Consider the following 27,542-nt stretch of genomic DNA (forward strand, 5'->3'; position numbering starts at 1 on the left):
CTGGTAGTCTAGTGGCTTCTCAAAGAAACCTCCAAATACCATTCCTTCGAGGACTCAGTTGCAACATACGAACTTTGGCAAGACACATTCTGTCTGTAACAGAACCCAGGATACATATGGAGAGTCAGTGATCAAGTCTGCCTCCATTTAGTCACTCTGGGTATACCCAAGCCTTTCCGAAGTCCTCGTGGGAATGGTATTAGGAGGACAAAAAAAAAAAAAAAAAAGACAAACGCAGCAAATCTTACAGGGAAGGGTCCAGGAAGCTCTTGGTCTGGCCTAAAAATGACCCATGTAGTCTAGGAAGCTCTGCTTCTTAACAGAGATTCCATCTGCCTGGTGCTGCAAAGTCCGAGGAAACAAAGGGTTTCTTCCCAAGTGCAGAATGAGCCACAGCTTTAAGCCAGGCTCTGTAAATCCTGGCTTTCTCTGGGTTTTTGCGCTTTTTCTCTCCTTATTCTTTCAGTTTTTGTTTTTTTCCTCCACTGTTCCAACTTGGTCTCAGCAAGCTAGTTCAAAGGGAGAACCAAGAAAGCAAGTTGGACAGTTTTGCCAGAAACAGCGCGAAAGCGCCTCCCCGTGGCTGAATAACAGGATAGCAAGCAACGCCAGCTCCTGCATCTATCCCAGGCAGAAACCCAAAGACTAATTTGTGGGAGATGTTAGCTGAGTATTATTATCATTAAGGTCTGTGGCATTTCTTTAGACCATCTCATTTCTTTAGCGCCAGACTGTGAGGACTTCAGTACCGAGAAAATATAGATTCAGGATAGCCACAGAAGCTTTAAAAACTACAAACTTATTTTAGCATGAACACTATCCTATGCAATCCCTTTTTTGCTTTGCTGCTTAAAATCATCAATTATGTTAGAAAGATTATTTTAAATATAGGACAGGAAACAAATGTTTTAATCAATATATAAATCAAACCATCTCTATTGGCATTGTTAATCTGGAAAAAAGTATTGCATAGATGATAAGAACAAGGACATTTAGTCTATACTTTCAAATGGGATTTGATCATTGTAAAGTTATTCACTGACAGAATAGTCAGTTCATTGGCTTTTCCCTCAGTATTTGTTTTTACGAGAAAAACTCTGAAATTTTAGTGATTTCTGATGACTGGAAAGCATGACATGGAAGGGTATATTTAGCAAACAGGGTGGCTTATCTCAGGGTAGTTGGCAGTTAAAGAATTATAATTTGCATGCCAGGTATTTAAACTGAGATAGTTTTGATCAGGCTGAATATACGGTGAGTAGAAGAACTCCTTTTCCAAGAAATAAGATGGAGAGAGTCTTTGGAGAATAGCCTCACTAAACTGGTATGTCAGCTTTCTACGGATTTTGGTGATTTCCCCAGTTCTCCCATAATTCCTTAGTGCTCTGGCCATTTTCTGGTATGTCATGGTTTTCCGGTTGCCTTTTCTTTTCCCCCAAAGTTGGGCAAGTTTTTCTTTGTTTTTTGATACAAACTGAAAGATGCCTTTGGCTTTATCGATCCACTGGATACAAGATGCCATCTCAGGGTTGCTCAGGGATTCGTGCAGGTATTCAAACAGGCGGAGCTTCTTCCTGCCTAAAATGGAAGAACCAGGGTCAGTGCCTCTGAGGAGCCTGAACACAGAGGACGTTCTCAGGAAGGGCTTGAGGGACAAGAAAAAAGTTAAAAAGGTTACCCCCACTTACCTTCGCCTCAGGACTTGAAAGTCAAGGGTCTGTTTGACTTATTGAGGTCTCAACTGGACTTTTCTGTTGGAGAAGTCGCTAAAAGTTTTGTACTGTTCTGCACTGAAAAAGGGAAGCATGGAGCTCTTACCCAAGTCTCCATTTATCATGTGGTGAATCTTTTTTTTCTTCTTGTGTTAAATCTGCTAGTTTTATGTCATGTGTTCACTTTTCTACAGAATAACTAAACTGAGCAAAATGAACTGCCAGGTTGAGTGGTTTTAAAAAGAAATCATTTACAGACAAGAAGTCATTGGAAGGTGCCTGATTCAAAAAAACGCAGAAAGGGTGCTGAATGAATTTTGTAAAATGTAAAAAACAGTGCAAATAGAAGCGAAGTCAATAACAAAGACTTACTTAAAGTGCTTACTCTGGGTCTGCATAATGACTTGGAAAAAATAAATAGAAAAACTGGAGTGGAAAAATGCCAAAATAGCTTCATGACATTTTGGCAGTATTTCTGAGCAATGACAATGGGCATTGGTAGTTTTCATTGCTGTGAAGTAAAAATGCTGTCAGAGTTTCTCTTTAGAAACACAGCCCATATTACAGGAAAAAAAAAAAAAACTGGACGGTAAATTTGGGAAGAGGGTTTCTTAGAGATTTTACTTATCCAATTGATTAGATTTTTTTTTTTTTGTGCCTAGAGAATGTAAGTGACAGTCTATTTTGGGATTTGTGAATTAATTGGCCTTTAAATACAGAGTCCCACCAGATCAGCCAGTAGCTAAAACCTCCATAGCCAAATTCCATTTCCCCCCTGAGAAAGTAAAATAGCGGATTCCCGAACTACTCTAAACAGTCTCTAAGGAGTAATACTCTTGCATCAATCATTATTCATGCTGAAACCTCAAAGGTTTTTACAAAGATTATCTTTTGGGTTCTATTATCTTGAGTGTATGAATTGAGAAATGAAAGGGACTTACCAAAATCACAGCATGAATTAAAGTCACAGCCTTAAACAACACTGCCTTCTCATTCAGTGGGTAAGTCAATAAGAGAGCCTCATCTTTTTAAAAGTTGCTTTCAATTTTGAAAAACTGTTTTAAATTTTCATATTAAAAAAAGTATTTGTTCATGGTAAAAAATTCAAACAAGTGAAAAGTTCCAGTCTATCCTATGTTATTTCTAGGAAATGTTTTTTTCTTTGCATACACAAACCTAAAATTTAAAAATCAGAAAAGGCCCATACTATTTTGTACTTTTCCCAGTGAATAGCAACTAAATAAGAAATTACAGAATAATACAGAGATTAGTGATAGACGAAATACCAAAACAAACCTTTGATAGTTGTTACACTTCTGGGAAGAAACATTTTCACTTATTCTTTAGATTCACTGATTGGAGCTTGAATTCTTAATAATTCACATTATTACTTTTGACTTAGGGAACTAAAAAGCATTAAAACAGGGGCCCTGCCTGGTGGCACAGTGAGTTGAAGAGAAGCACTGTGAAGCTAGCCACAGCTGCTTGAGCACGGGTTCTATCCCCCACCAGGGAGCTGACCCACATGGCGCAGTAGACCTCTCCTCTCTCACCTGCTGCTCCCCTCAGCAGTGTATTTAATCTGAATGTCCTGCTCCCCACTCTGTGTCTGTGAATCCTCTCACTAGCCCTCACCTCTGGCCTGTACCCCAGCTCTGTATGCATAAATAAACAAATCTTAAAAAAAACACACACATTAGAACAAAAAGTAAAAAATGTAGTTCAGCATTCCTTCTGCATTATTAATATGTAAGGACTTCAGTGACTTTGAACAACTATCTGTTCTTTTTTATGCTGGTGCTATTTTTTCCCCCAAAACTGAATGCTTATAAGACTTTGAAATTTCGTTCTTTTCAAATGTACCCCTTTTCAGATGGAAGACTAAAGCTCTAAAAATAGAAAATGGTGGCTATATCCTTAATATTAAACTTCACAACACAAAACACTCAAGAAAAGACATTGGCTTCACACTCGGGAGTTAGCAGCAGTCAGCTATAAAAAAAAATAGTTGCAAACTAAACAACTTGACAGAAGGAGAGATATTATTCTCATTATTAAATTATTATCTAGTTCAATATCAATAATCAGTGATACATATTGTACCTGTGACTTGTCCAATTAGAATATTACTATATATTTATAGTGTTATGACTTTAGGATACAGTATGCTGTTTTCCCAAAAAAAGTCATGTATTATTAATAATCTAAAGTGAAGGTTACTTCTGATAACTATAAATAAGATTTAATTTATAATCTTACAACTTTTCTTATGGTGTATACAAATTAAAAACAAATATCATAAAAACAGCTTATAAATAAGATGATATTTATAACATTTATAAATAAAAGTGAAGATATTTTTAAAACTACATTATAAAATGAATGGAATACATTTTACACATCTCTGTACCTTATACACTAACAAATACAATAGGCAAATTCCCAATTTCTTGCTATCACAAACACTGAAATAATCATTCTAACACGTGTATACACACAAAGGCACATGGTAATTTAAGAAATTGCCAAATTGCCTTAGAAAACTCTGCCCCCATCTGCTCTCTCCTAACAGAGCACGTAGACCTCTCTCAATGGACACGTTGGTACCCATCTCTCCTCTCCGGCTTTCCTGTCTGTTTAGTGAAGTCATCATTGTCTTTAAATTTGCAAAATCAGAATATCAAATTTATGAAATTGTAGAACTTGATTTTTATAACTGAATATAGATTTGAGTATGGTAACACTTGACAGCTTCTTTATGAAGCAATAGAAGATTCAGCAAAGAAGGGTTTGACATGGTTCAAAGTTAATTATTCCCAATAGTAGGAAGAGACTCTTTTGCAAATGCAATTCCAAACTCAGACCATACCCCCATGAAAGCTGCTTTGAGGATTTGATGTACCCCTAGACAAGGGATGATGGGTCACATACTATATACCTTTTCCTCCCTTTGACTGGAGAACAGCAGATGATGTCAGCTGGCTTTCTGGGATGTTCTGCAGAGACTGATGAATATTTCCTTCAAAATAGAGATCTGCAGCACTGTTCTACAGAAATAATGAAAGAGAACATGAAGTGGATTTAATGTGTGATCCCTAGTTGATTAAAGTCAAAAAGAATGCTGAGCATCATGTAAATCCTAACAAGCACCACACTCAAATGTTCCTAACAACTCCCCACCCTCAGAAATGCCTAGTGAGAAAGAAAGAGCCAAGGGCCCTCCCTGGTGTTACAACAGGTTAGGATGCAGCACTGCAAGCAAGCCTTAGCCGCTTCAGTGTGAGACTGATCCGCGGCCCCAGAGGTGACCCACACGGTGCGGCAGACCTCTCTTTTCTTGCCCGCTGCTCCCCTCAGCTGTGTGCTTCGTTGATCTGCCTGTTCTGCTCCCCACTCTGTCTCTGGTGAAGCCTCTCACTGCCCCTACACCTGTGGCCTGTACTCCAGTTCTGTATGTCTAAATAAATAAATCTTAAGAAAAAAAGAAACAGAGAAAGAAAGAGCCAAAAGAATCATTAATAGAAATTATGGTGTCAACAGAAAAGGACACCATCTGATCCATTCTTGCATCAGAGGCGCATTTGGCCAAGAAAGGGTAAGGAAAGATGGCAACCAGTTGAGGGCACAGTCAAGTGAAGGGACAAGAGGAAGCTGTCTGAATTCCAACCAGGATAAATGGCAAGAGTCTCCATGGGCTAATTATCACTGTGGGAAGGATTGGGCTTGAATCAATACCTCATACAAAAAGGTTGTCCAGCAAGCAAGAGATCCACAATCTTAAAAGGATATATGGGGCTCTCCCTGGTGGTGCAATGGGTTAAAGCACTGCGTTATGAAGCTCTCAGAAGCCACTGCAGCACGAGTTCAATCCCTGGGCAGGGAGCTGACCCACATGGCGTAACAGACCTCCTGTGACCTGCCTGTTCTGCTCCCCACTGTCTGTGGTGAAGCCTCTCACCGCCCTGCACCTCTGGCCTATACCCCAGTTCTGTAAGCATAAATAAATAAATCTTAAAAACAAAAACAAAAACAAAAAGGCTATGTTGATTGCTTGGAAGTAAAGTTGGCAGACTTAGCAAATAGAAATGTTGGGCTTTCTGTATTTTACCCAGCAGTTCTAAGTGGAGGTGTATGAAATAAAGCTGAAACTAAAACTCCCTCTTCAAAGAACTGTCTTGAAGAGAAGCCCAGACAGAAGTTTACAGGAACAGAGAAAGGACACTTGACACAGCACAGTTGAAGGTAATGATTGAAGAAATGATACAGAACACATTCCATTAGTGCTGAGCCCCGCAGGAAAAGCAGACAGGCAATGCACGGCAGGGGAAGCCAGCCCCGAGGAAGTGTGGACACTCGCCCAGTAGTTGTTAGGGGGACTGTATCTGTTCTGCACTGGATGGACTAAAAAGCAACAGTGACATGAGAACCCTAAAAATACCTATTTAATAATTCAAACAAGCCTGAATGCGGGGGGCTGGTGATGACAAAGGGCGGTTTCCTTGGTAACATCATGGCTGAGACGCCTGCTGTCAGTGAGCGGTTTGTTTTTTTCAATGTTGTCTTTAAGCTGGGCTTCCGCCAGCAGACACCAAATGGAAGGTGAATAGGAAATTCGCTTGTTGTTGAGGGATGATCTGGTAAATAAATAAACATGTCACTCACTATTACCGCTCTCCAGTTACAGACAGGCTCCTCTGGAGGGGACATGGAGTAACAGCTGGAATTTCCTCTGACGTGAGAGTAGTGGTTGATGAAAGTCAGGTAATTTTTGTAATCTAATTTAAAAACAGAAAGAAACTAAGACAACGTTTACATTTGTGTGTTTGCTTAGATGAGCTCGTCTATTGCCTACAATGCCAGGTATAAACTCAATAAACAATCCCGACTCTGTATCTATTATCTGCAGAATAAGACTACTCATTCTTCTAGGTAGAATCTCTCTGAACAGGTGGAATGGTTGTAAGATCACTTGAAAAGCCTTTTCTGAACAGCTCTAGTTTCCTGTCATTACGTAAGTGTTGTCCAGATAGATTTCCCAGTAGACAATTGTGTCTCTGCATTCCTGGTTGGGATGTCATTCTCTAGGTTCCCTGATTTTAAATTTATTTAGGCTAGGTAACCTGGGGTGCTTTTTACCATTTATTAGGATTAAACCTAAAAAATCTCTATTCTAGCCATTATTCTTACATGGATATGAGCATGTGATGACCAGAGGGGAAGGGGATTGAATTCTCTACCTGGGGAATACTGAAGGTCTCCACTTGAATGTTGTTTCAGCACCTCAAAAGCATCTTCAAAGGCTTGACCTAGTCTGTCTTGTTCAACACAAGCCTGTTAGAACAATGGCAGAAGTCGAGAGCTATGACATTGAATGAACCTCACCTTCCTGACATGTGGGACAGTCTCAATCATGGCATTTTAGGTTGGTTAAGTCTCTGTAGTGACTATACTTGTGTTTAGCAAAGTTCCTTACCTCTGTCTACAACAGCCAGTGTACACCCACGTTTGGAAAAACCAAAAGTGTCTCAGGCATTGTCAAAAGTACCCTGGGAACAAAACTGATCCCAGTTGAGACCCATTGCCCTGCAATAATGTTTAGACAACATTCATTCTAAACTATAGTGTTCAACATACTTATAAATTTTAGCAAGGGCCCTCCCTGGTGGCACAAAGGGTTAAGACTCAACAATCTGAAGCTATCAGCAGACAGTGCAGCATGAGTTGAATACCTGATCTCCTGGCCAGGAGCTGACCCATATGGCACAGCAGACCTCTCCTCTCTTACCCACTGCTCCCCTCAGCAGTGTGTTTCAGTAGATTTGCCTGTTCTGCTCCCCACTCTGTCTCTGGTGAATCATCTCATGCCCCACACCTCTAGCCTATACCCCAATTTTTGTATGCATAAATAATTTTTTTTAATTTAACAAGAAGTTATAGAACAGGAGACTAATCTGAAAAACTGGATTAGGGAAATATTCATAATTGAACAGAGTCTGAATTGTTCACTTAAAAACAAAATGTTCCTAATATCAAAACCTCTGAGACCTAAAGTTAGAACTGTTTTGTCAACCATTTCATTCCCCTATTGATCTGATTCAAAAAGTTTCTTTTCAAAATGGAGGAGTAAAGATTTTAAAATGTCAACTTACCATGCTTCATTAACAAATTGATAATTCTGAAAAAGATTAATATTTTAAATATTAAATACAATCTACCTCTGGATTAAAAGGTTTTATTTTAGGCCCTCCCTGGTGGCGCAGCGGGTTAAAGCACAGCACTAAGAAGCTAAAGCCACTTCCGCATGAGTTCGATTCCCGCCTGCCTCCTGCACAGGAGGAGACCACATGGCGAGCCAGACCTCTCCTGACCCGCCCGCTGCTCCCCTCAGCAGTGTACTTCGTCGATCTGCCTGTTCTGCTCCTCACTCTGTCTCTGGTGAAGCCTCTCACCGCCCCTGAGCCTCTGGCTTGTACCCCAGTTCTGTATGTACAAATAAATTAAAAAAAAAAAAAGGTTTTATTTTATATAAACTAAAAAAAGTCTGAACTCTTTGATGAATGCAATTTTTTTTCTACAAAATTTCCTCCAAACATTTTTTGGCATTTCTACCACTACAAAACTTAAATGTGGGGCCTTCCCTGGTGGTGCAACGGTCTGAAGCCACTGCAGCAACAGTTTCTGGGCCAGGGAGGTGACCCATACATATGGCACAGCAGACCTGTATTTCAACCCCCCCCCCATGCTGTCTCACCTGCTCCCCTCAGCAGTATATTTCAGTACATCCACCTGCTCCCCACTGTCTCTGGTGAATCCTCTTATACCCTCCCCCCAACATCTGGCCTACACCCCAGTTCTTCTACGCATAAATAAATCTTAAAAAAAAATCTTAAATGCGAATAGTTAAGTGGAATCAGGGATCTAAATGCTTAACTTAAAGAATATAGAAACAATTCATAAATATTTCAAGTATTTAAAATTATTTTAAAAAACTCTGAACATCAAATCTTTCTATTTTAGCATAACTCAATTTTTTGAAGTGCTTAAAATATTTTTGCTCTCATAAAGTCTGAGAGCTGAAGACACCTTTTTTCTCTTATGAAATGTGGATTTACATTGTAAGTAAAACATTCCCTAGTCAGCTTAATTGTGAACTCTATGAAATTCCAAGAGCCCTGATCTACAATTTATGTAACCACTTTCTTACCTATGTAAGTCATTTGGGTTTTAAATAACTATCACACAGACTCATAGTAAATGTTCTATTTTTTTATCTCCCTATAGAACTGCACACAGGCAGACACACAAAATCCACATAACAAGAGCTCACGGTAGGCCCAGCATTGCTTTGTCATTTTATTGAACATACCAAGCAAGTCTGTTTCTACAAGTTCTTATCAGGTGAACACAACAAGCTTACTCTTAATATTGAACACATAAGAAAATGGGACACTGTCTTCTGATTCGATTCTATGTATCTGTAATCTCAGACATTCAAATTCTATTCTGTTTTTTTAATTCATTTTTAAGATGCTCACTATGTGTGGTGATAGATGTGTTCATTTAACCATTGTGGTTGTTTTGCAATATATCAAATCCTTCAGGAGTGTTATGTACCTTAAACTTACACAATGGTATATTCCAATTTTATTTCATTAAGTCTGGGGAAACAAGAAATACAGTCTTCCAATATGGGAGATGTTGAACAACTTAGTAAAAATAAGTTCATAGATTACTTTCTGATATATGTATATGGTACCAAATGACTATTACCAATTTACACATTTCTAAAGCCTTATCAATGTCTCAATTATACCTCAACTCATCAAGAGAAAGCAAGTGAAGAGCACGTACTATTTCAACTAGCTCGTTGACAAAAATAACCCCAAAACTTAACACTGCTCTTAAAAGTAGCAAACCCCAAAAATGGCTTGAGCAAGCCCATCTGAAAATAGCTTGAAAACATTATTTAAAAGTATATAAATATAAAAATAGCAAACCCATCAGAAAATAGCTAGAAAACACTTTTGTTCACTTTAATTGCTTAATATGTCTTGTACCAGTATCTGCAGTCGGATAAAAATACTCGTTAAGCCAAAGGAGAAAATTAACAGTTACAACAAGGTATTTTGAAAAACATAACTTAACACTTACCAGGAAGACACTTCAACCTTTTACAGCGATCTTTCATTAATACCAGAATTGTTAAGACAGAACTGTCAAGAACTCACTGGCAGAGTTGCATTAAATAGATGTTTTTAAGGAAGTGCTACAAAAGGGGAATTTTTTTAAAAGATACAGTGCCTTCATAATTTCTACTTCATGATGGGGCCAGAAGACACCAGGGGCTATTATTTTGAAACAGCACCCAACATTCATATCCTATGGGCCAAAAAGTGTTAGGAGGGAAAAAAACAGGCACCCTCTTCACTGACTCCCCAAATTGTCCTCCCAACTACTTCACTCCTGCTGTGATCCATCGAACACCTTAGTTTGAGATTTTTAAAGATCTGGGGGCTGGGCTTGCCCTGGTCATTTGAAGGTCCTCCTTCCAGCTTTCGTCTTAATTCCCACCACTCATTTATAAGAGGATATGGAATCTATGCTACAGTCTTCAGACCAGGACACACCAGAGGCTCCAAAGTGGCTTAGAGAGGCTCGTGTGGGAATGATCTGGTTGGACATACCGTAAGCTCATACATTTGCAGAGAATGTTTGGTTTTTTCACTCAACATTTTATTTGGGATGGTTTTGGTGGCCCTGATGGGTTCTTCTGTTACAGGGCAGGGTGAAAGTTACCCCAGAAGCCCCAAACCTGACATTACCGCATCAAAACACAACATACTCTAGTGCATAAGACCTTTAATGGAAAGGAACAATTAGTGTGCAACAAATAAAGCTTCCAAATCAAGCACCCAAAGCAGGACCACTGAGATTGCTACAAGTCTAAAGTACCTTCTGGTAGGACCCGTAGAAAAGGGTCAGAAACAGCCAGACAAGTCTGGAAGAAAATGAGCAAAATCAAAATAAAAGCTGCCATTGTTAACTAACCCACTGGTCTTTCACCCACATCTGTTTCAGCCAGTCCAAGACCAAGAAGCACATGCAGCTGCTTCACATGTCTCTGCTCCATGTGCTTCCTCCAGGTCTCCTTGCTCTCCATTCATCTTCCCTTCTCCTGTCTCCACTGCCTCCTCACCTCCACCCTTCCCTATGTGGGGCAGGGAACCTGGAACCTCCCTTTTCCTAGGAGTCTGTACACCCTCCTGCTAGCAGGCTTCCATCCCAGCCCATTCATCTGCCTTTGATCCATTCCATCTTACCTGTCCATCAGAGTGCGATCTAGAATCCACATGAGCCAGGTAGAAATAAACTTTCAGACTGCATCACCCTTAACTAGCTGTAACCTTCTCTGCCTTTAACTGCTGTCATAATTGGCCTGGGGGAAATCGCCTAAGCAAGTTTTGTAAATCTCGTGGGTGGGGAGAGAGCTTGTCTGTTTTGCATCTTCGGAATCTGCAGTCACCTTTGATATGGGACTATTGTCCTAGACTTACTACTTTTTCATCCTATTTGTTAGGCAAATATAAACACTTAGTCCTTCTGAAATGCAAATGTTACAATAAGTGTGTTAGACCATAACTGATAGTGTGAGGAGCTTTGAAACGGCACCGCCCCTGTACCACCCCTGTGTCTACACCCTTTCTGAGTCACTTAATTTCATTTGGTTCATTTATTCAAAAAATGCATTTTTCTCTGTTGTACAATTCCTGGGTCTAGAAGTTACAGCCTGAGCAAGTTCTAGTAAGAAGTATTTAGAAAACAAACACCAACAAACAAAAACCAGAGAATGAGTGCTGAGAAAATAATAATAATAAAAAGGTGAGAATATAGGCAAATGGCCATAAAAGTTCTCTGGAGTGAGAATGTGTGTGAGTTGAAGTCACGGCTAAGAAAGAGTGAGTGAAAAAGAGCTCGCGAGACATGCAAAGACCCAGCCAAAAGCCATATACAAAACACAGGTACAAAGAACCTTAACTAAAAAAAAACTAATAAAAATTAAAAATCTGGCTTATTCGTTTATTCAAAGACCTAGAAAGAAGGTCACAGGAGCTGGAGCAAGTGAATTTGGGGCTCAAACGGCAAAATGAGAGCAGAAGAAGAAGGGTTCAGATCAATCAGCATGTAGATACTTTAGGAATGAAAAAAATATGCATTTTCCTATTTCTCTGTGTATATATTTTGCACAACGTTGTTCATTTGTAAACAGTTTGCTTTCTCCTCAAAGGGGTAGTCCCCATAAAATTCCCACCAACAAGTCACCCCTGAACCTCACCAGTCTCTTCCCACCGGTTTTTACCCGTCTCCCCTCCCCGCCTGCATAAAGTCCCCGCCCTCTGCTAGTTTTGTGCTTTGTCTTTTTTTTTTTTTTTTTGTCCGATCCCTACTTGGTCCCCTTACAGTCTTATAAATATCTGAAAACCACTCAGGGTCGTGATTACCTGCTTATCCCCACTTCACAGATGAGGAATTGAGACTGAGACTTAAACGCATTTCAGATTCCTCTTAAGATCCAGTTACCAGTGGGGAACGGGAGGGCTGGCCCGATCCACAGCCTGTACTGCTCTCTGCGCCTGGCGGTGCTCCCTGCTCCCTGGCCTGCTCCCTGGCCTGCGACTGCGCTCTGGGTTCCCTCTGACCTGGGTTCTGATCCCGAGAGCGTTTCTCCCTGGCAGAAGGTCTTCCTGTAGTACAAACTTGTTATGTCTTCGAAATTGCATGAATAAAACAGGAAGCTTTCTAAAACAACATTTACCCAACTGGGTGAATATAAACGGAGCCTGAAAAGGAGTGACTGGAAGCTGGTTTGCTGCTTAGAACTTCTTCAGAGAAGCCAATGAATACATGGATGGTTTTTGACACTATGTTCTATTATAGATAAGAACATTAGAAATGTAAGTTGGGGGCCCTCCCTGGTAGAGCAAAGGGTTAAAGCACAGCATTATGAAGCAATCTGCAGCCACTGCCAGGGAGGTGACCAGCATGGCAGGGCAGAGCTCTCCTGTCACCTGCTGCTCCCCTCAGCAGTGTATTTCAGTCAGTCTTCCTGTTCTGCTCCCCACTCTGTCTCTGCTGAATACTCTCACCACCACCAGTTCCCCCTTACTTCTGGCCTGTACCCTAGTTCTGCAAGCATACATAACTGCATCTTTAAAAAAATGTAAGTTGGGGTCCTTGGGAGAGTTAAGAGGTGAAAATGCTTTCAGCAGTTTGAACCAAAAACACTTTACCCTCTTAGCATTTTAGCTCCTAGGGCTTGGCTTCTATACATTGAGAATATAGCAGAAGCCTTGAGTTCTCTCCCTAGGGAAATGCCATCAACACTCATTTTCAGGTAAACCTCCACGTGAGGCCAACAGTCCCCATTGTAGGCTCTTCTGCTATATTGTATTTTCAGAGCCACCTTCTTTTTTTTAAATCATTTTTAAAAATGACTTATTTACTTATGCGTACAGAGCTGGGGTACAGGCCAGAGGTGCAGGGGTAGTGAGAGGATTCACCAGAGACAGAGCGGGCAGCAGAACAGGGCGACTGATGAAGTACACTGCTGAGGGGAGCAGCGGGTGGATTGGGAGAGGTCTGCCACGCCATGTGGGTCACCTCCAAGATTGGAGATCGAACTCATGCAGAAGTGGCTTTAACTTCTCAGTGCTGTGCTTTAACCCGCTGTGCTAGCGGGGAGGGCCCATTCAGAGCCTCCTTAATTAAGGTCTAGGGACTCCCTCTGGGACCTCAGTAGAGCTCACACAGCATCTTTTTGGAGAAGAGGAGGACAGTAAGAGGGCACCAATGTTTCCTTCTACTCCAAAAGATCTCTGAAAAAGAGCCTTTTTGTGCATAAGTTCCTTATCCTCAGTGGCAGCAGATTATTTTAGGAAATATTAAGCAACAGATGTGTGAGTGTCTAAGTCATGGCACCAAGCTTCAGATGGAAGATAGTGTTTTTTTTTTTTTTGTTTGTTTGTTTTTTAAGATTTATTTTTCTTTATGCATCCAAGAGCTGAGATACAGGGCAGAGGTACAGGGGTATGAGAGGATTCACCAGAGACAGAGCGGGGAGCAGAACAGGCAGATCTACGAAGTACACTGCTGAGGGGAGCAGCGGGCGGGTCAGGAGAGGTCTGGCTCGCCATGTGGTCTCCTCCAGTGCAGGAGGCAGGCGGGAATCGAACTCATGCGGAAGTGGCTTCAGATTCTCAGTGCTGTGCTTTAACCCGCTGCGCCACCAGGGAGGGCCGGAAGATAGTGTTTTTTGAGAATAAGAAATTAAAACCCAGGGAAAGAGAAACTAAAATCAAATTTATTGTTCTCTGCCATTTCTGTTTAAATTACTCAACTGTTTAGGGAATTAAAAGGACAATCTACGTTATGTTCAAGAATAAACAGGATCTCTGAAAATCTAATAAATAATATTTTATAATGACAAAAATTTCAATTTGTCAAATTACAGAGATTGCATAGAGTAATCTCCAATCATAATTGTAGATTTGCCTATTTCTCCTTTTAGTTCTATCTGGTTTTGCTTGGTATATTTTGAGGCTCTATTAAAATCTTAAATAAATTTTAAGATTTATTTTTCTTTATGCATCCAAGAGCTGAGATACAGGGCAGAGGTACAGGGGTATGAGAGGATTCACCAGAGACAGAGTGGGGAGCAGAACAGGCAGCTGTACTAAATGCACTGCTGAGGGAGCAGCGGGGAGACAGGAGAGGTCTGCTGCTCCATGTGGGTCAGCTCCCTGGCTGGGGTTGAATTTATGTCACAGTGGCTATGATAGCTTGATAGTGCTGAGACTTTAACCTGCATACCAGGGAGACCCAGACATACTTATGTAATTTATTTTTGTTCCAGGAATTATAATAACATCCTTAATTTGTAATGGTCTACCATAAGTAGACTATTGCTACACTAGTTTGTCTAAAGACCTTCTCACAGTTTAGTTCCACTGACATCCCTTCCCACTCTTACGCTACCTTTGTCATATTTTTACATGTACGTGTGTTATCATAATAGACTGTGTATGCTGAGAGCCAGCTAAGCATTCTTATCCTTGCATTGTAGTTGTGGCTACCTATCTGCTATCTGTGTAAACCCGGGCAAGTTACACAACCTCTCAGTTTCCTCTCTGTTACATGGGGATCATAATTTGCTTGGCACATAGAGTCATTGTAGAAATCTAAGTGAGTTCATAATAATATCCATTTGGACAGTCCTGGCATTCAACAATGTTTAACACATGTTACGTCCTAATTTAAAATTATTCCCATGTTACAAGTGAAAGTTAAATGACTTACAAGGGAGGTCAAGGGCGTTATGTCACTTACTGAAGGTCACCCAGCTAGTGAGTGGTAAAGGGGGCGGGTTTTCAAAGCTCAAGACTTTTGGCCATTTAACCAGAACTTATTCCTTATCTATGGACTAAGAATAAAAACTGATAGTGGGCTCTTGAGAGGCTTTATTGAGATAGTGCAGGTAGTCATGACTCCTCTGCTAGCAGCTGTACAGCTCCTGCTTCACCACACCGGCGTCCTACAGTGTAGCCTGTCTGGCCAGGGACAGAACCTGGAGTAAAACCCAGTCTTCCTTTGCCATGATTGGCTCCTCTGCCCAACAACTGGGTTGTTCTCTGACTCCTGGCACCCATAATCCTAAATTACTACTGGACTAGAAAAGAGAAGAGGAATCACTCCACTCTCTTCGTACTGGTTTCATCTTGCCTTATTTTCACTTTCCAGTTCACAAAGAAGATGTGCTTGCAAGTGATTCTGCTTCACTTCCAAATTTTGCATTCTATTCCTATAAAATTAGCTGTCTGGCTAGGGAGTAGAGAAATTGCAACAGAGGATTATCTGAGTTCAAAGCAGCATGGGAAGCTGATATATTAATGGAACCCCAAGTTTCATGTATATGCCTATAATGTGTTTTAAGTTTCTGCTTCAGTTGGCATTCATTATGAAATACTTAATCTCTTTAACTTTTAGTGGAAAACAGAAATGACAATGAAAAGACTCACTTAAAAAACTGGTAGTGGCCCTCCCTGGTGGCGCAGCGGGTTAAAGCACAGCACTGAGAAGCTAAAGCCACTTCCTCATGAGTTCGATCCCCGCCTGCCCCTGGAGGTGACCACATGGCGCGGCAGACCTCTCCTGACCCGCCCGCTGCTCCCCTCAGCAGTGTACTTCGTCGATCTGCCTGTTCTGCTCCCCACTCTGTCTCTGGTGAACCTCTTGCCGCCCCTGAGCCTCTGGCCTGTACCCCAGTTCTGTATGAACAAATAAATAAATCTCTAAAAAAATTAAAAAAAAAACCCAAAAACTGGTAGTGTCTTTGGCAAGAGAAATATTTCAAAGATTTCCTTCAATGACTACTTGATCGTGCTTTACTCCAGCTCTTCACTCTTATCATTTTATAAATTTCACATATTCTTCATGATAACCCTAACCCTGTAGCCTTATACTGTTGTAGGTATCCACTTTTCCATTATTATCACTGCTGCATTACCTTGACAAATCCAGAGGGAGAAAGAGCTGTTTTCACAGGTTTTTTTTCACTAATGTGACAAAATGTTAGAGGCCCCCAACCCAAAAGTGGGTCCTTGCCCTCTAGGGAAAGAATTCACCAGAGAACCCTAGGTGTAATTAAACCAGGTGAGACCAAGTTCCAAGACAGCAGACAACAGCTGGACTCTGGGCATTGGATAGAAAGGATTGGTTATACAGGTTCCTGTTTTCACAGACTCATTCCAGTGTTTAAGGACCAAAGTGGTGGTCCACAAGCCATAATGGCTTTGGCAGAAAGTCTACCTATGGGGAGACACTGAGGATGAGAATTTCATCCTGAAGTATACATTTCCTGGAGTTTTGTCTTGACAAGTGCTGGCCCTAATACAGTGGTTCCTGGTTTTCCACTGGCACTGCCAAGAGAGGAGTTGGATGGAAGCATGTGGTCTTCGGCAGAGTAAGAATATCATGGGAGCTATGTTCCCCTTAGGGTCCAGGAATGACCCAGCCAGTGAGAAGACCCCGTTACTGACGGTGGACTTGGGCATTATATTAACCATGAGGCCTTTCCTTTATATTGCAGAAGAGCACCTCATCACCACCATCTGCACCAAATACCTAATAATCTTTGTGTTCTTCTTACAATTATTTCAGTTCCATATTTTCCTTACCCCCTTCTAATCTGGCCAGATTACAGGGTTAAGATGAGTAGGAAGTAAAAAGTAATCAAAGGCAAAAAGAAAAATCTAAGCTTAGATTTTCTGTTTTGCAGGCATGGCATAAATTTTCATGGTTTAGGGGGAACAGAGGAAATTAGTTCAATTGTGATATTTGCAGTATTGGCTGCTAATGTTCCTGAAGATCATTGTGTACAAAAGGCTCTCCATCTGGTTAGATCTAGTGTGAGAACTTTGCAGGACCCTGAAAGGGGAAAGGATAATATTATTCCCATTTAATTAAACAACAACCAACCTTAAATTTTCTGAAAGAGATTAACTTGAGGGGATATCCAAAAAGAGAATTGAGTAATTTTTCAGAGAAGACTGCCAATTAGGAATCCGAGAAAAATGTCTATTATCCAGAGTAGCTAATATTTCAGGAGGGAATCATTTCTAACCATGTGGGGATGGATGCAGGGTGTGGCATCAGTTTTGAAATCTTTCAAGAATCTCTGAGGAGACCATTCTTTAGTGAGGTACAGAACCAGATTAAGGGTGAACAGGCTGGCAGGACCCAGGAACTACTCCAAATCTAAAAGACTGCTGAGAAAGCACTGAAGTAGGAAAATGGATTGATCAGAATTCCTTTCCAGACAGAGAGGGAAAAGTTTGGTAGACTTTGGGGTAGAGGTGAGAATAAGATCTCTAATAGGCTTCCTTTGTATCCATGAAAGTCTCTATCTTACCTTCATTTATTCATTCAATCTGTTTCAGTTGAGATACAGTTCTCCAGACAGGGTTACATCAGTGGACCAAACAAGGATCCCTGCCTTTTTTTGGCATTTCTGCAGGAGAAACTGCAGGAAGTGTAAGCATGATAGATAAGTAAGTCAAACAACATAGTAGAATGTAAGTAGTACATGAAAAAATAGCTGAGCATGATGAGGTGAAGCAAGGGTGGGAGAGACATGCACCCCCCCTCTTTTTTGAATTTAAGATATTAGTCAGTGCAATCCCCTGATGCATTTAGAGGGAAAGTATTTCCTGGTTAAGTGGAAGATTGTTTCGATGGCTTCTGGAAGACATCATCCTAAGCAGCTTTATTGTGAAATATTTTCCTTAGGAGACTGGACCTTCTTCCTTTAGTTTGCTGTCATCTCTATTCACTCAGTAGAACTTATGTAGCTCATGGTGTAACAGGGTGGTCCTTAGGAAAAGGGGAAGTTGAAGGTTCCCTGCCCTACCCAGAGGTAGGGTGGAGCTGGGGAGAAAAAAAAAAAAAGAGAGAGAGAGAGAGAAGAGAAGGAATCAAGAGAAGAAGGAAGCAGGATGGAGAGCCAGAAGGAGACCTGAGGAAGCCACATGGAGCAGCAAGCATGTGATGAAGAAACTATGCTTGTTTTCTGGCCCTGGACTGGTTAAGGCAGATGTGGGTGAGATACCTATAGGGTGGTGTTTATATTAATTTTCATTTTGCTATTTTCCTCCCAGATTTGTCTGACCTTTTTCTGTGGGTCCTGGCCAGAAGGTGCTTTAGTCTTGTGGCAGCTTTCAGGCCTTGCTTTGGGTCAATCCCATGAGGGAATGGGTCACTTCAGGTGTTTGATCTAGAAATTATATTCTTTGTCTTCTGTATTGTAAACTCACTGTATTAAAGATCCTTTTCATTAAAGTCTTATCTGTTTTGCCTTGATGTGGCAGATGGAAGAATCTATTTGGATCAGGCAGGTTTGGGGGTTCAGTGGTGACCCCTCTCCCTGCCCTGTAACAATGGGACCCAGTTTGATCCTGGGTTCTGGGTTACTCTTCATGTCAACTGACATCTGAATTGATAAATTCAGATACATGACACACAGTACCACCCCAGTATCTCGGGATTCAGTCTAAACAAAGAGACCCAAGCTCAGATGCTCCTTGGCCTGACTTGAGGAGCGAGCTGGCAGGTGACAGCAGAGATCTCTGGCCAAGAAGGAGAGAAGAAATCTTCAAGTGCAAGGGCTAAGTCAGATTCCCTTAAAATAGGTCTTCAAAATTAAACAAAACAAAACAAAACATGTCATCCAGGTCCTCCCTGATGGTGCAAGAAATTAAAGCACAGCACTATGAAGCAATCTGCAGCCACTGCACAACAGGTTGATCCCTAGCCAGGGAGCTGACCCACAGGATGCAGTAGACCTCTCACCTGCTGCCTCAGCAGTGAATTTCAATCTGCCTGTTCACTCCTCACTCTGTCTCTGCTGAATCCTCTCACTATCACCTTCCTCATCACCCCTCACCACCGTACCTCTGGGCTGTACCTCAGTTCTTATCTGTATAAATAAATAAATTTTTAAAAACTCACCAAGCCATGGTGTATTAAGGTGGAAGTGATTGTACGCAGTCTTGAAGGCTATGAGGCAGCGATCGTGTGGAACTACGTGGGAGGACAACCTAAGCAGAGAGAGCAGACAGTGAGGTCAAAGTTCAAAGGCAAATTGGCTCCAGAGCCTTCTCAGGCGGGAGTGTTCCAATTAACTGTAGCATTATATCATTTTCTTGTGCTGTCATCAATTCAGATGTCAGTACATTGTCTGTAGCCAGAGCTCACTTATAAATGTTTTAAATGATTTAATGATATTTCAGGGATATTGACTTAAAATGCACCGAATCAGTTTATTTAGGACATTTATTTGTTTCCATCTCTCCTAAAACCATTTAGCATTCTCTATGGCTTGTTCTGGCTAAGGGAGGTGGCTGAACTCTGTCTGGTTTTGGATTGAAAGCCTGCAGGCTTTAATCTAGTTAAGGCAAACCTGAAAGTAGCTCCTCACCAAGGAAACTGGATTGAGTTTTATATTTTGTATGAGACTGAGTTTAATCCAATTTAGTCCCTGAATTGGATGAAGGTAATCCCTGTTGCTAGTGCCCTTCGGCACTTCTAGATAGAGGATAACTTTAAAGCTTCAAATTGCTTCTCCAGTGTTGCAAATACAATGCCCAGCAGACATTAAAAAAATCTTTAGGCACATAGATGATTAGACAATTTGAAGGAGAATCTGTAGTAAAACAATCAAACTGTAGTTGACTCTTGAACAGTAGTGTTTTAAAATAATGTTGGAACTGTGGTATTTTTATTTCCAGAATGTATGGAACATTGATCCTTTTATAATTCTGCAATACTAGAGTATTAATTCTGCTAAAGAGTCTCACAGATTTAAATTTCTATAACATCTGTTAGATTAAATGTGATTTTTCTTGCTGTTCATAATAGAATTGGCTTAGCTTTGACCATTCAGACCTATTTAAACAGAAATGACTTAGGTTGGGCTGGAGATAAATGATTAAGGAAAACATGGAAATTTACCAGTGCACTTGAACCATATTCCTTTAGAATGGTCTCCAGAACTCTTTAAAAAGACTTTTGATCAACTAAACCTCCACTGCAAAAAAAATTAAACATTTTAAAATGTTTCATAGACTCAAAATACAAAAAGTACAATGTCACCAAATATATGCACTTTCTACAATTTGTTTTAAATTACAGGCTACTATTTAATGCTAGTATTTTAAGTTATGCTGTTTGAAAGAAGGTTCTATTTGGGTGAAAGATCACATAATTAGGTTTTGGGGAGGGAAATGTTAGAAATAAGTTTTAATACAGGGCTGATGTCCACTTTCTATCTACAACTTACTAGAATAGGGTCTTTTCTGAATTAGCTGTTTTCATGAGCTAATCACTTTATGATTTGTGAACAGCATGGGTTTGAACTGTAAGGATCACTCCTATGCTGGTTTTCCTCAAAACATATGTTACAAGGCAGGGAGAGAGGGGCACCACTGAACCCCCAAACCTGCTTGCTCTAAATAGGTTCTGCTATCCACCGCATCAAGACAAAACATATAAAGCTTTAATGAAAAGGGACTTTAATGCAGTGAGTTTACAATACAGAAGACAAAAAATACAACTTATAAATCAAACACCTAAAATTACCCATCCCCTTGTGGACAAAAGTCAACCCAAAAGGGATTGGCCCCAAAGCAAGGCCTAAAAGCCCACCACAAGACTAAAGCACCTTCTGGCCAGGACCCATAGAAAAGGGTCAAAAATGGCCAGACAAGTCTGGGAAGAAAAGAACAAAATGAAAATTAATATAAACACTGCCACAGTCACCTCCCTACAGGTATCTCACCACATCTGCCTTAACCACTCCAGGGTCAAGAAACAAGCATGGTTTCTTCCTCACATGCTTGCTGCTCCATGTGGCTTCCTCAGGTCTCCTTCTGGCTCTCCATCCTGCTTCATTCCTCCTCAGATTCCTTCTCTTCTTTTCTCTGCTCAGCTCCACCCTACTTCTGGGAGGCAGGGAACCTGGAACTTCCCCATTTCCTGGGGACCACCCTGTTACACATATGTTGGGGGCCCTTCCGGGTAGCGCAAGTTAAAGCACAGCACTTTGAAGCTAGCCGCAGCCACGTCAGCAAATTCAATTCCTGGCTAGGGAGGTGACCCACATGGCACAGCAGACTTCTCCTGACCCACCCGCTGCTCCCCTCAGCAGTGTACTTCATCAATCTGCCTGTCCTGACCCCCACTCTGTCTCTGGTGAATCCTCTCACCACCTCTGCTCCTCTGACCTGTACCCCAGCTCTGCAGGCCATAATAAATAAATCTTTAAAAAAAATACATGTCAGAAAAAAATTTGGATATGCTCAGTGCATCAATCATCTACCTATAAATAAATATAAATTTATTTTTCACATCTTTCCTTTTAAAAAACAAAGACTAATTTGTTTTTGCATAGAAGAACTGGGTGTAGGGCAGAGCTGTGGGGGTGGGGGATGGTTGGGAGGTGAGTACAGTGTGAGAGGATTCACCAGAGGCAAAGAGGGGAGAACAAGCAGGTCAACTAAAATACACTGCTGAGGGGAGCAGTTGGGCATGATAGGAGGGGACTTCTGTGCCATGTGGGTCAGCTCCCTGGCTGGCTGGGGATGGAACTTGTGGCTGTTGATAGCTTGATAGTGCTGCTTTTAACCCTTGAGCCATCAGGGAGGCCCTAAACTGACTATAATTTAAAAGACTGGTAATTTACCAGTGATAGTAAGGTTATGAGCAACTGGAATTCATGCATACACTAGTGGAAATGTAAAATAGTTAGTTTCTTATAAAATTGAGCCTGCTAGATAACCCTGTCATTCATTTCTTTAAACATAGTTATTTACCCAAGAGAAATGAAAACATGTCCACACAAAGACATGTATTAAAGTGACACAGCAGCTCTATTCATGAGACTTCCAAGGAGGAAACAATCCATATGCCCCTCAACTTACATTGTATATATGACCATGCAGTTGGATTTTACTGAAGAGAATAAGGAACAAGCTTGACACACACCCACTAAACATGGATGTATCTCAAAAGCATTAAGCTAAGTGAAAACTCCAGAAAGAAAGACTATGTACAGTAAGGTTTTATATGAAATTTAAAAAAAAGGTAAATTCATAGTGTCTGAATGCAGGTCTTATTTTTCTATAGTTTAGGAGAAGGAACTGGCTATAAAGGAGCACAAGGAAACTTATTTTAGGAATATGAGAACATTTTATATCATAACTGTGGCAATGGTCACATAACTGTATACATTTGTCAAGTTTCATCAATTTGCTTATTGGAAACCTAGGAACATATTTAAATTAATTATAAATGCCATGCCTAACTCAGCATGAAAATAAGTATGTACCCAGGATTTTAAAAAAGTAGAAGAGAGAGCAGCTTCAAAGAAGTTTTTGTTTTGTTTTTAGTTGTTCTGTCCTAACAATTCCCATTTTTACTTTGGTAGATACTCAGTTTTCTTCATGAAAATGTGATAGTGGGTAGAAAATGAAAACTGTCCTCTGAATTTTATTTTTGCCCTCCTTACACAGAATAATATAAAGAAATTATACCTCCCTCCATGTTTTTACACTGAAAAAGATGAAAATAAATACAATAAAATCAAGAGCTAAAGTTGAAATTTCTAATAATAGCTTTGTTATGAATTCTGTTATCACGTTATTGATCTTGCATTTGTGCTAACTAGTTGTACTCACTTTGTGAGGAATACTCAGTTACATATATATTTTTTAAAGATTTACTGAACTGGGGTACAGGCCAGAGGTGCAGGGGGTTGAGAAGACTCACCAGACACAGAATGGGGAGCAGAACTGGCAGATCTACTGAAATGCGCTGCTGAGGGGAGCAGGGAGAGACAGGAGGGGTCTGCTGTGCCATGTGGGTCAGCTTTCTGGCTGGAGTTGAATTTATGTCACTGTGGCTGGTGATAGCTTGGTGGATAGTGCTGAGACTTAACCCCCTATACCTCCAGGTATATTATACAGCTTCTTATATTTCTTCTCATTAATCTTTGCCATTTCTTTTCTCAATATAAGTAATCAAGAAGAATGGTTAAGAGCTAACAGCAGCTGCTCATCACAAGCTCTTGTGTTGGGACTAAGACTTTGAAACAGACTCCTTGGGTTGAAATCCCAACCCTTTCTTTGACCAGATCCAACTTTCCCTATGTCTAATATAAAAAATAATGACAATATCAGTGACATTATTTATTACATGGCACAGAGGGGTTAAATAAATTGTCCAAGATCACATAGCATTACTTACCTAAGGAAAAGCCTCACCTTTATGGAAATATTATACAGAAGCAAACTAGTCCTGACCCTCCCATTCAAAACCAGGAAATCAAAATTCAGTATAACTCACAGACATTGACTGAGCACCATCCATGAATACATGCAAATGCTAACAGGACTCACTTCTGTCCTTTGGGTTCTGTTAGCCCCTAGGGAAGGTGAATGAGGAAACAGTCAAGGTAGTTGTGCATGAAAAATAGACATGGGAAATTCTTAGTTGTGTTTAGCTGTGGGATGAAGGCCACAATGAAGTCAGGAAAAAGTCACAGAGGAAAAGGGACATTGAAAAGGCAGCTCAGGCCCTCCCTGGTGGCGCAGCGGGTTAAAGCACAGCACTGGGAAACTGAGGCCATTCCGCATGAGTTCGATCCCCGCCTGCCCCGGAGGTGACCACATGGCGATGCAGACCTCTCCTGACCCACCCGCTGCTCCCCTCAGCAGTGTATTTCGTCGATCTGCCTGTTCTGCTCCCCGCTCTGTCTCTGGTGACTCCTCTCACCCTCCGCATTTCTGGCCTGTACCCCAGTTCTGTACAAATAAATAAATAAATCTTTAAAAAAAAAAAAAAAGAAAAGGCAGCTCAAGGTTTTCACAATCATCTCAAACCAATGGGCATAAATGGTTTGCACCCACTGACACAGTGTTTTTTTCCTGAAGTTTTATTAATTTACTAATCATTTACATAGCTGTATAATTTAGGGTACCATTTTAAAAAGATTTATTTATTTATGCCTATATGAACCGGGGTACAAGCCAGAGATGAGGGGTGGGGATGTGAGAGGATTCACGAGAGACAAAGCGGGGAGCAGAACAGGCATATCTATTGAAATACACTGCTGAGGGGGGCAACGGGCGAGACAGGTGGGTCAGCTGCCTGGCCAGGGACCCAACTCATGCCACAGTGGCTGGTCATAGCTTGATAGTGCTAATAAGACTTTAACCCCAACCCCACCAAGGAGGCTCCACTTTCGAATTTTAAGACACTGAAATTTCAAAGCTTACAGTTTACTAGAGTAGATTTTTCCTTGCCCAATTTAAGGAAGCTAGATATCCATATCATGTGTGAATGGTGACTTGACAGTTATTCAAAAGACTAAGTAGACAGTTAATTCTAAGTTTACCTATAATTAACTCTGTGTTTACTGATACTCATCCAACTGAGCACAACACCATACCTGATATTCCGGCAAGTGAACAGCAAAACCAGACTACCTTCATGCTACTATGAAGGGATGGAAAGAGCCAGCTTTAGTCAAATAATGACAGAAGCAGGTACAAAAGCGTAACTTGTATGATGCTCTGAAGAACACATATGATCATGCAATGGTAAAAGCTACCACTGAGAAATGGGGTCTCCCGCCAGCTGGGAGATCTTTGGTACAGTTTATTTCTCTGTAAAATGAGTACATTGGTCTAACTGATCCTGAGTGTCCCTTTTAGTTCTAATACTCTGGATTTTATTGTGAATTTCTTGTTTTTTCTTATTTGTGTGAGCACTTTTCAAACAAACAAACAAACAAACAAACAAACAAACAAAACTAATTTAGCAGAAACCTTGGTTGGCTGGTAAGTCAGTGTGACTTCGTTCCACACCACTAATTTAAACCCAGTGGCACTAAGCAGACCCCGAGAATGTTTTTGCTGAAATGTAGGAATAATGCTTACTAATCATCTTCAGGGGAACTTTGTGAACTATGAGTAAGCATTTCCACTGAGTAAGATATGCAGGAGATTTATATCCACTAGCCAGAGGCTCTCTCTGGGTTAGAATTTGAAAAGCACCTGAAGAACATGGGGGTGAGGGTGGTGTAAGAGCAGTGTTGGGGATACCTTCTCCTCTAGCTACCTGAAATGCCCATTATTCATACCTTTTTTTAAAAAAAAAATTATTTATTTGTGCATATAAAAACTGAGGAACAGGTCAGAGGTATGGGGGGGGTAAGAGGATTCACCAGAGACAGACCGGGGAGCAAAACAGGCAGATGTATTGAAATACACTGCTGAGGGGAGCAGCAGGTGAGTCAGAAGAGGTCTGCTGTGCCATGTGGGTTGCCTCCCTGGCTGGGGATCAAACTCATTCTGCAGTGGCTGCAGAGAGCTTCATAGTGCTGTGCTTCAACCCACTGTGCCACCAGGGATGGCCCAATTATTCATAACTCTTCAGAAAACCTTTTAATGACAGTGAAAGCATTGAATGAAAATGACACCGTCACTTGAGTAATGGCACCAATGTCTTTGGTAGCTGGAAGTCGCTGAAGGGTAAAAAGGGAAAGAGCTTGGAAAGATCTGGAGCTTGGGGGACTTGACCAGAGAATACAAACTTGGATGTTGTAGTCAACATCACTGGACCAGGATGTTGTTCTAGGAAGATTCTAACTGCCAGGCCCACAAATCATCCAAAGTGAAAGATGAAGGAACAACTTGATTTCACAGTGTTATCAAGGGTGAAACAGGACCTGTCAGGTTACTACCAACTAGGTTCACAACCTCACTCCAAGTACCGTAATGAAGTGGAGTAGAACTCTTACCTGGTCTGGGAGGAGAAACATGGTGTTCACACCTGAGAAGAATGAGGGGTGTTCTCTATTTTTGCTGACAGGACTGGTGGTGTTTGTTAGGAGTTTTATAACATCCGGAAACCCTAATAGGTGCCAAAGAGGAGAAGATCCGAAACAAATGGTGCAAGACTCACATGACTTTGATTCCCACGTTGATGCCAGCGAAAGCCAATATATAACTGCAAAATAACTTAAAAAAAAAATGACATGACTAAGCAAAGCTGGTACTAAGCCAGTTCTTCTTTTTGTAAAGGACTCGAAACTTGCTAACATAATAGGAGCCTTTTCTCATGCCCATAGCTCCGTTTTCACATCCTACATTTTGCCAGTTTGGTATTTCCTTCCTTATTGCTTAAAAGATTGTTAGATATTTTGAAAGGCGAAAAGAACTCATTAAAAATTTAGATTGTTTTTTTAGAAATTCTGACAGGACAGGGAGAATTTAAAATATCAGACACAATTAAATGTGAGGTTTTTTTGGAGAGGGCAAGAAATTTTGATGAATGTTCAATAACCTTGAGGAGATTTGCCTATGTCTGTGTTAAAAATAATTACAATTTTTTATTTATTCAAACAATAATTCACTTTGTTTCATATTGAACTGTCTGAAACATTATGTTCATGGATAGCACTAAGAAATATTAAGAAGAAATTCCCATAATAAAATATACATCTAAGGAGGGACCCAGTCATTTTCAATTAGTGGAAATCACTTCTTTAATAGACTGCCCCATGGAGTGGCAATATATTAAGCATGCAATCGCTTCCCTGGTAGGAAAAGGGAGGGACTGAGGAGCCCAATACAATCGCAATCCAGTATTTATTTCTAATAAACTTTCCTTTTTTCTTTTTTTAAAGATTTATTTATTTATACATAAATACAGAACTGGGGTATAGGCTAGAGGTGTGAGGAGTGAGAGGACCCACCAGAGACAGAGTGGGGAGCAGAACAGGCAGATCGATGAACACTGCTGAGGAGAGCAGCAGGTGGGTCAGGAGAGGTCTGCTGTACCATGTGGGTCACCTCCAGGGCGGGGGATTGAACTCATGCTGAAGTGGCTTTAGTTTCTTAGTGCTGTGCTTTAACCTGCTGCACCACCAGGGAGGGACCTAAACTTTCCCTGTTTTAATTATTTATCTATGCATATAAGAGCTGGGGTGCAGGCCAGAGGTGTGGGGGTAGGGTTGAGAGGATTCACCAGAGATAGAGTGGGGAGCAGAGCAGGCAGATCCACAGAAATACACTGCTGTGCCCTCCCTGGTGGCACAATGGGTTAGGATTCAGCACTGCAAGCTAGCTGCAGTTGCTTCAGTGTGAGTTCAAGCCCAGAGGATGACCCACATGGCACAGCAGACCTCTCCTGTCTTGCCTGCTGCTCCCCTCAGCAGTG

General features: G+C 40.9%; 1 protein-coding gene across 1 annotated transcript; it reads right to left on the minus strand.

Moving 5' to 3' along the window:
* Positions 1-218: 218 nt before the first annotated feature.
* On the minus strand, positions 219-26,317 carry SPIC (Spi-C transcription factor (Spi-1/PU.1 related)). The gene is made up of 7 exons (XM_012735218.1): positions 26,122-26,317; positions 19,272-19,360; positions 7,862-7,887; positions 6,950-7,043; positions 6,375-6,487; positions 4,651-4,759; positions 219-1,578 (listed from the first exon to the last, which is right to left on the minus strand). The coding sequence occupies exons 3-7, from the start codon at positions 7,862-7,864 to the stop codon at positions 1,151-1,153; spliced, it is 747 nt and encodes a 248-aa protein (XP_012590672.1). The 5' UTR covers positions 7,865-7,887; positions 19,272-19,360; positions 26,122-26,317; the 3' UTR covers positions 219-1,150.
* Between the last annotated feature and the right edge of the window lie 1,225 nt (positions 26,318-27,542).

Source organism: Condylura cristata, unplaced genomic scaffold (genome assembly GCF_000260355.1).
Source record: "Condylura cristata isolate star-nosed mole 26May11 unplaced genomic scaffold, ConCri1.0 scaffold00004, whole genome shotgun sequence".
In the NCBI taxonomy this organism is placed as follows: Eukaryota; Metazoa; Chordata; class Mammalia; order Eulipotyphla; family Talpidae; genus Condylura; species Condylura cristata.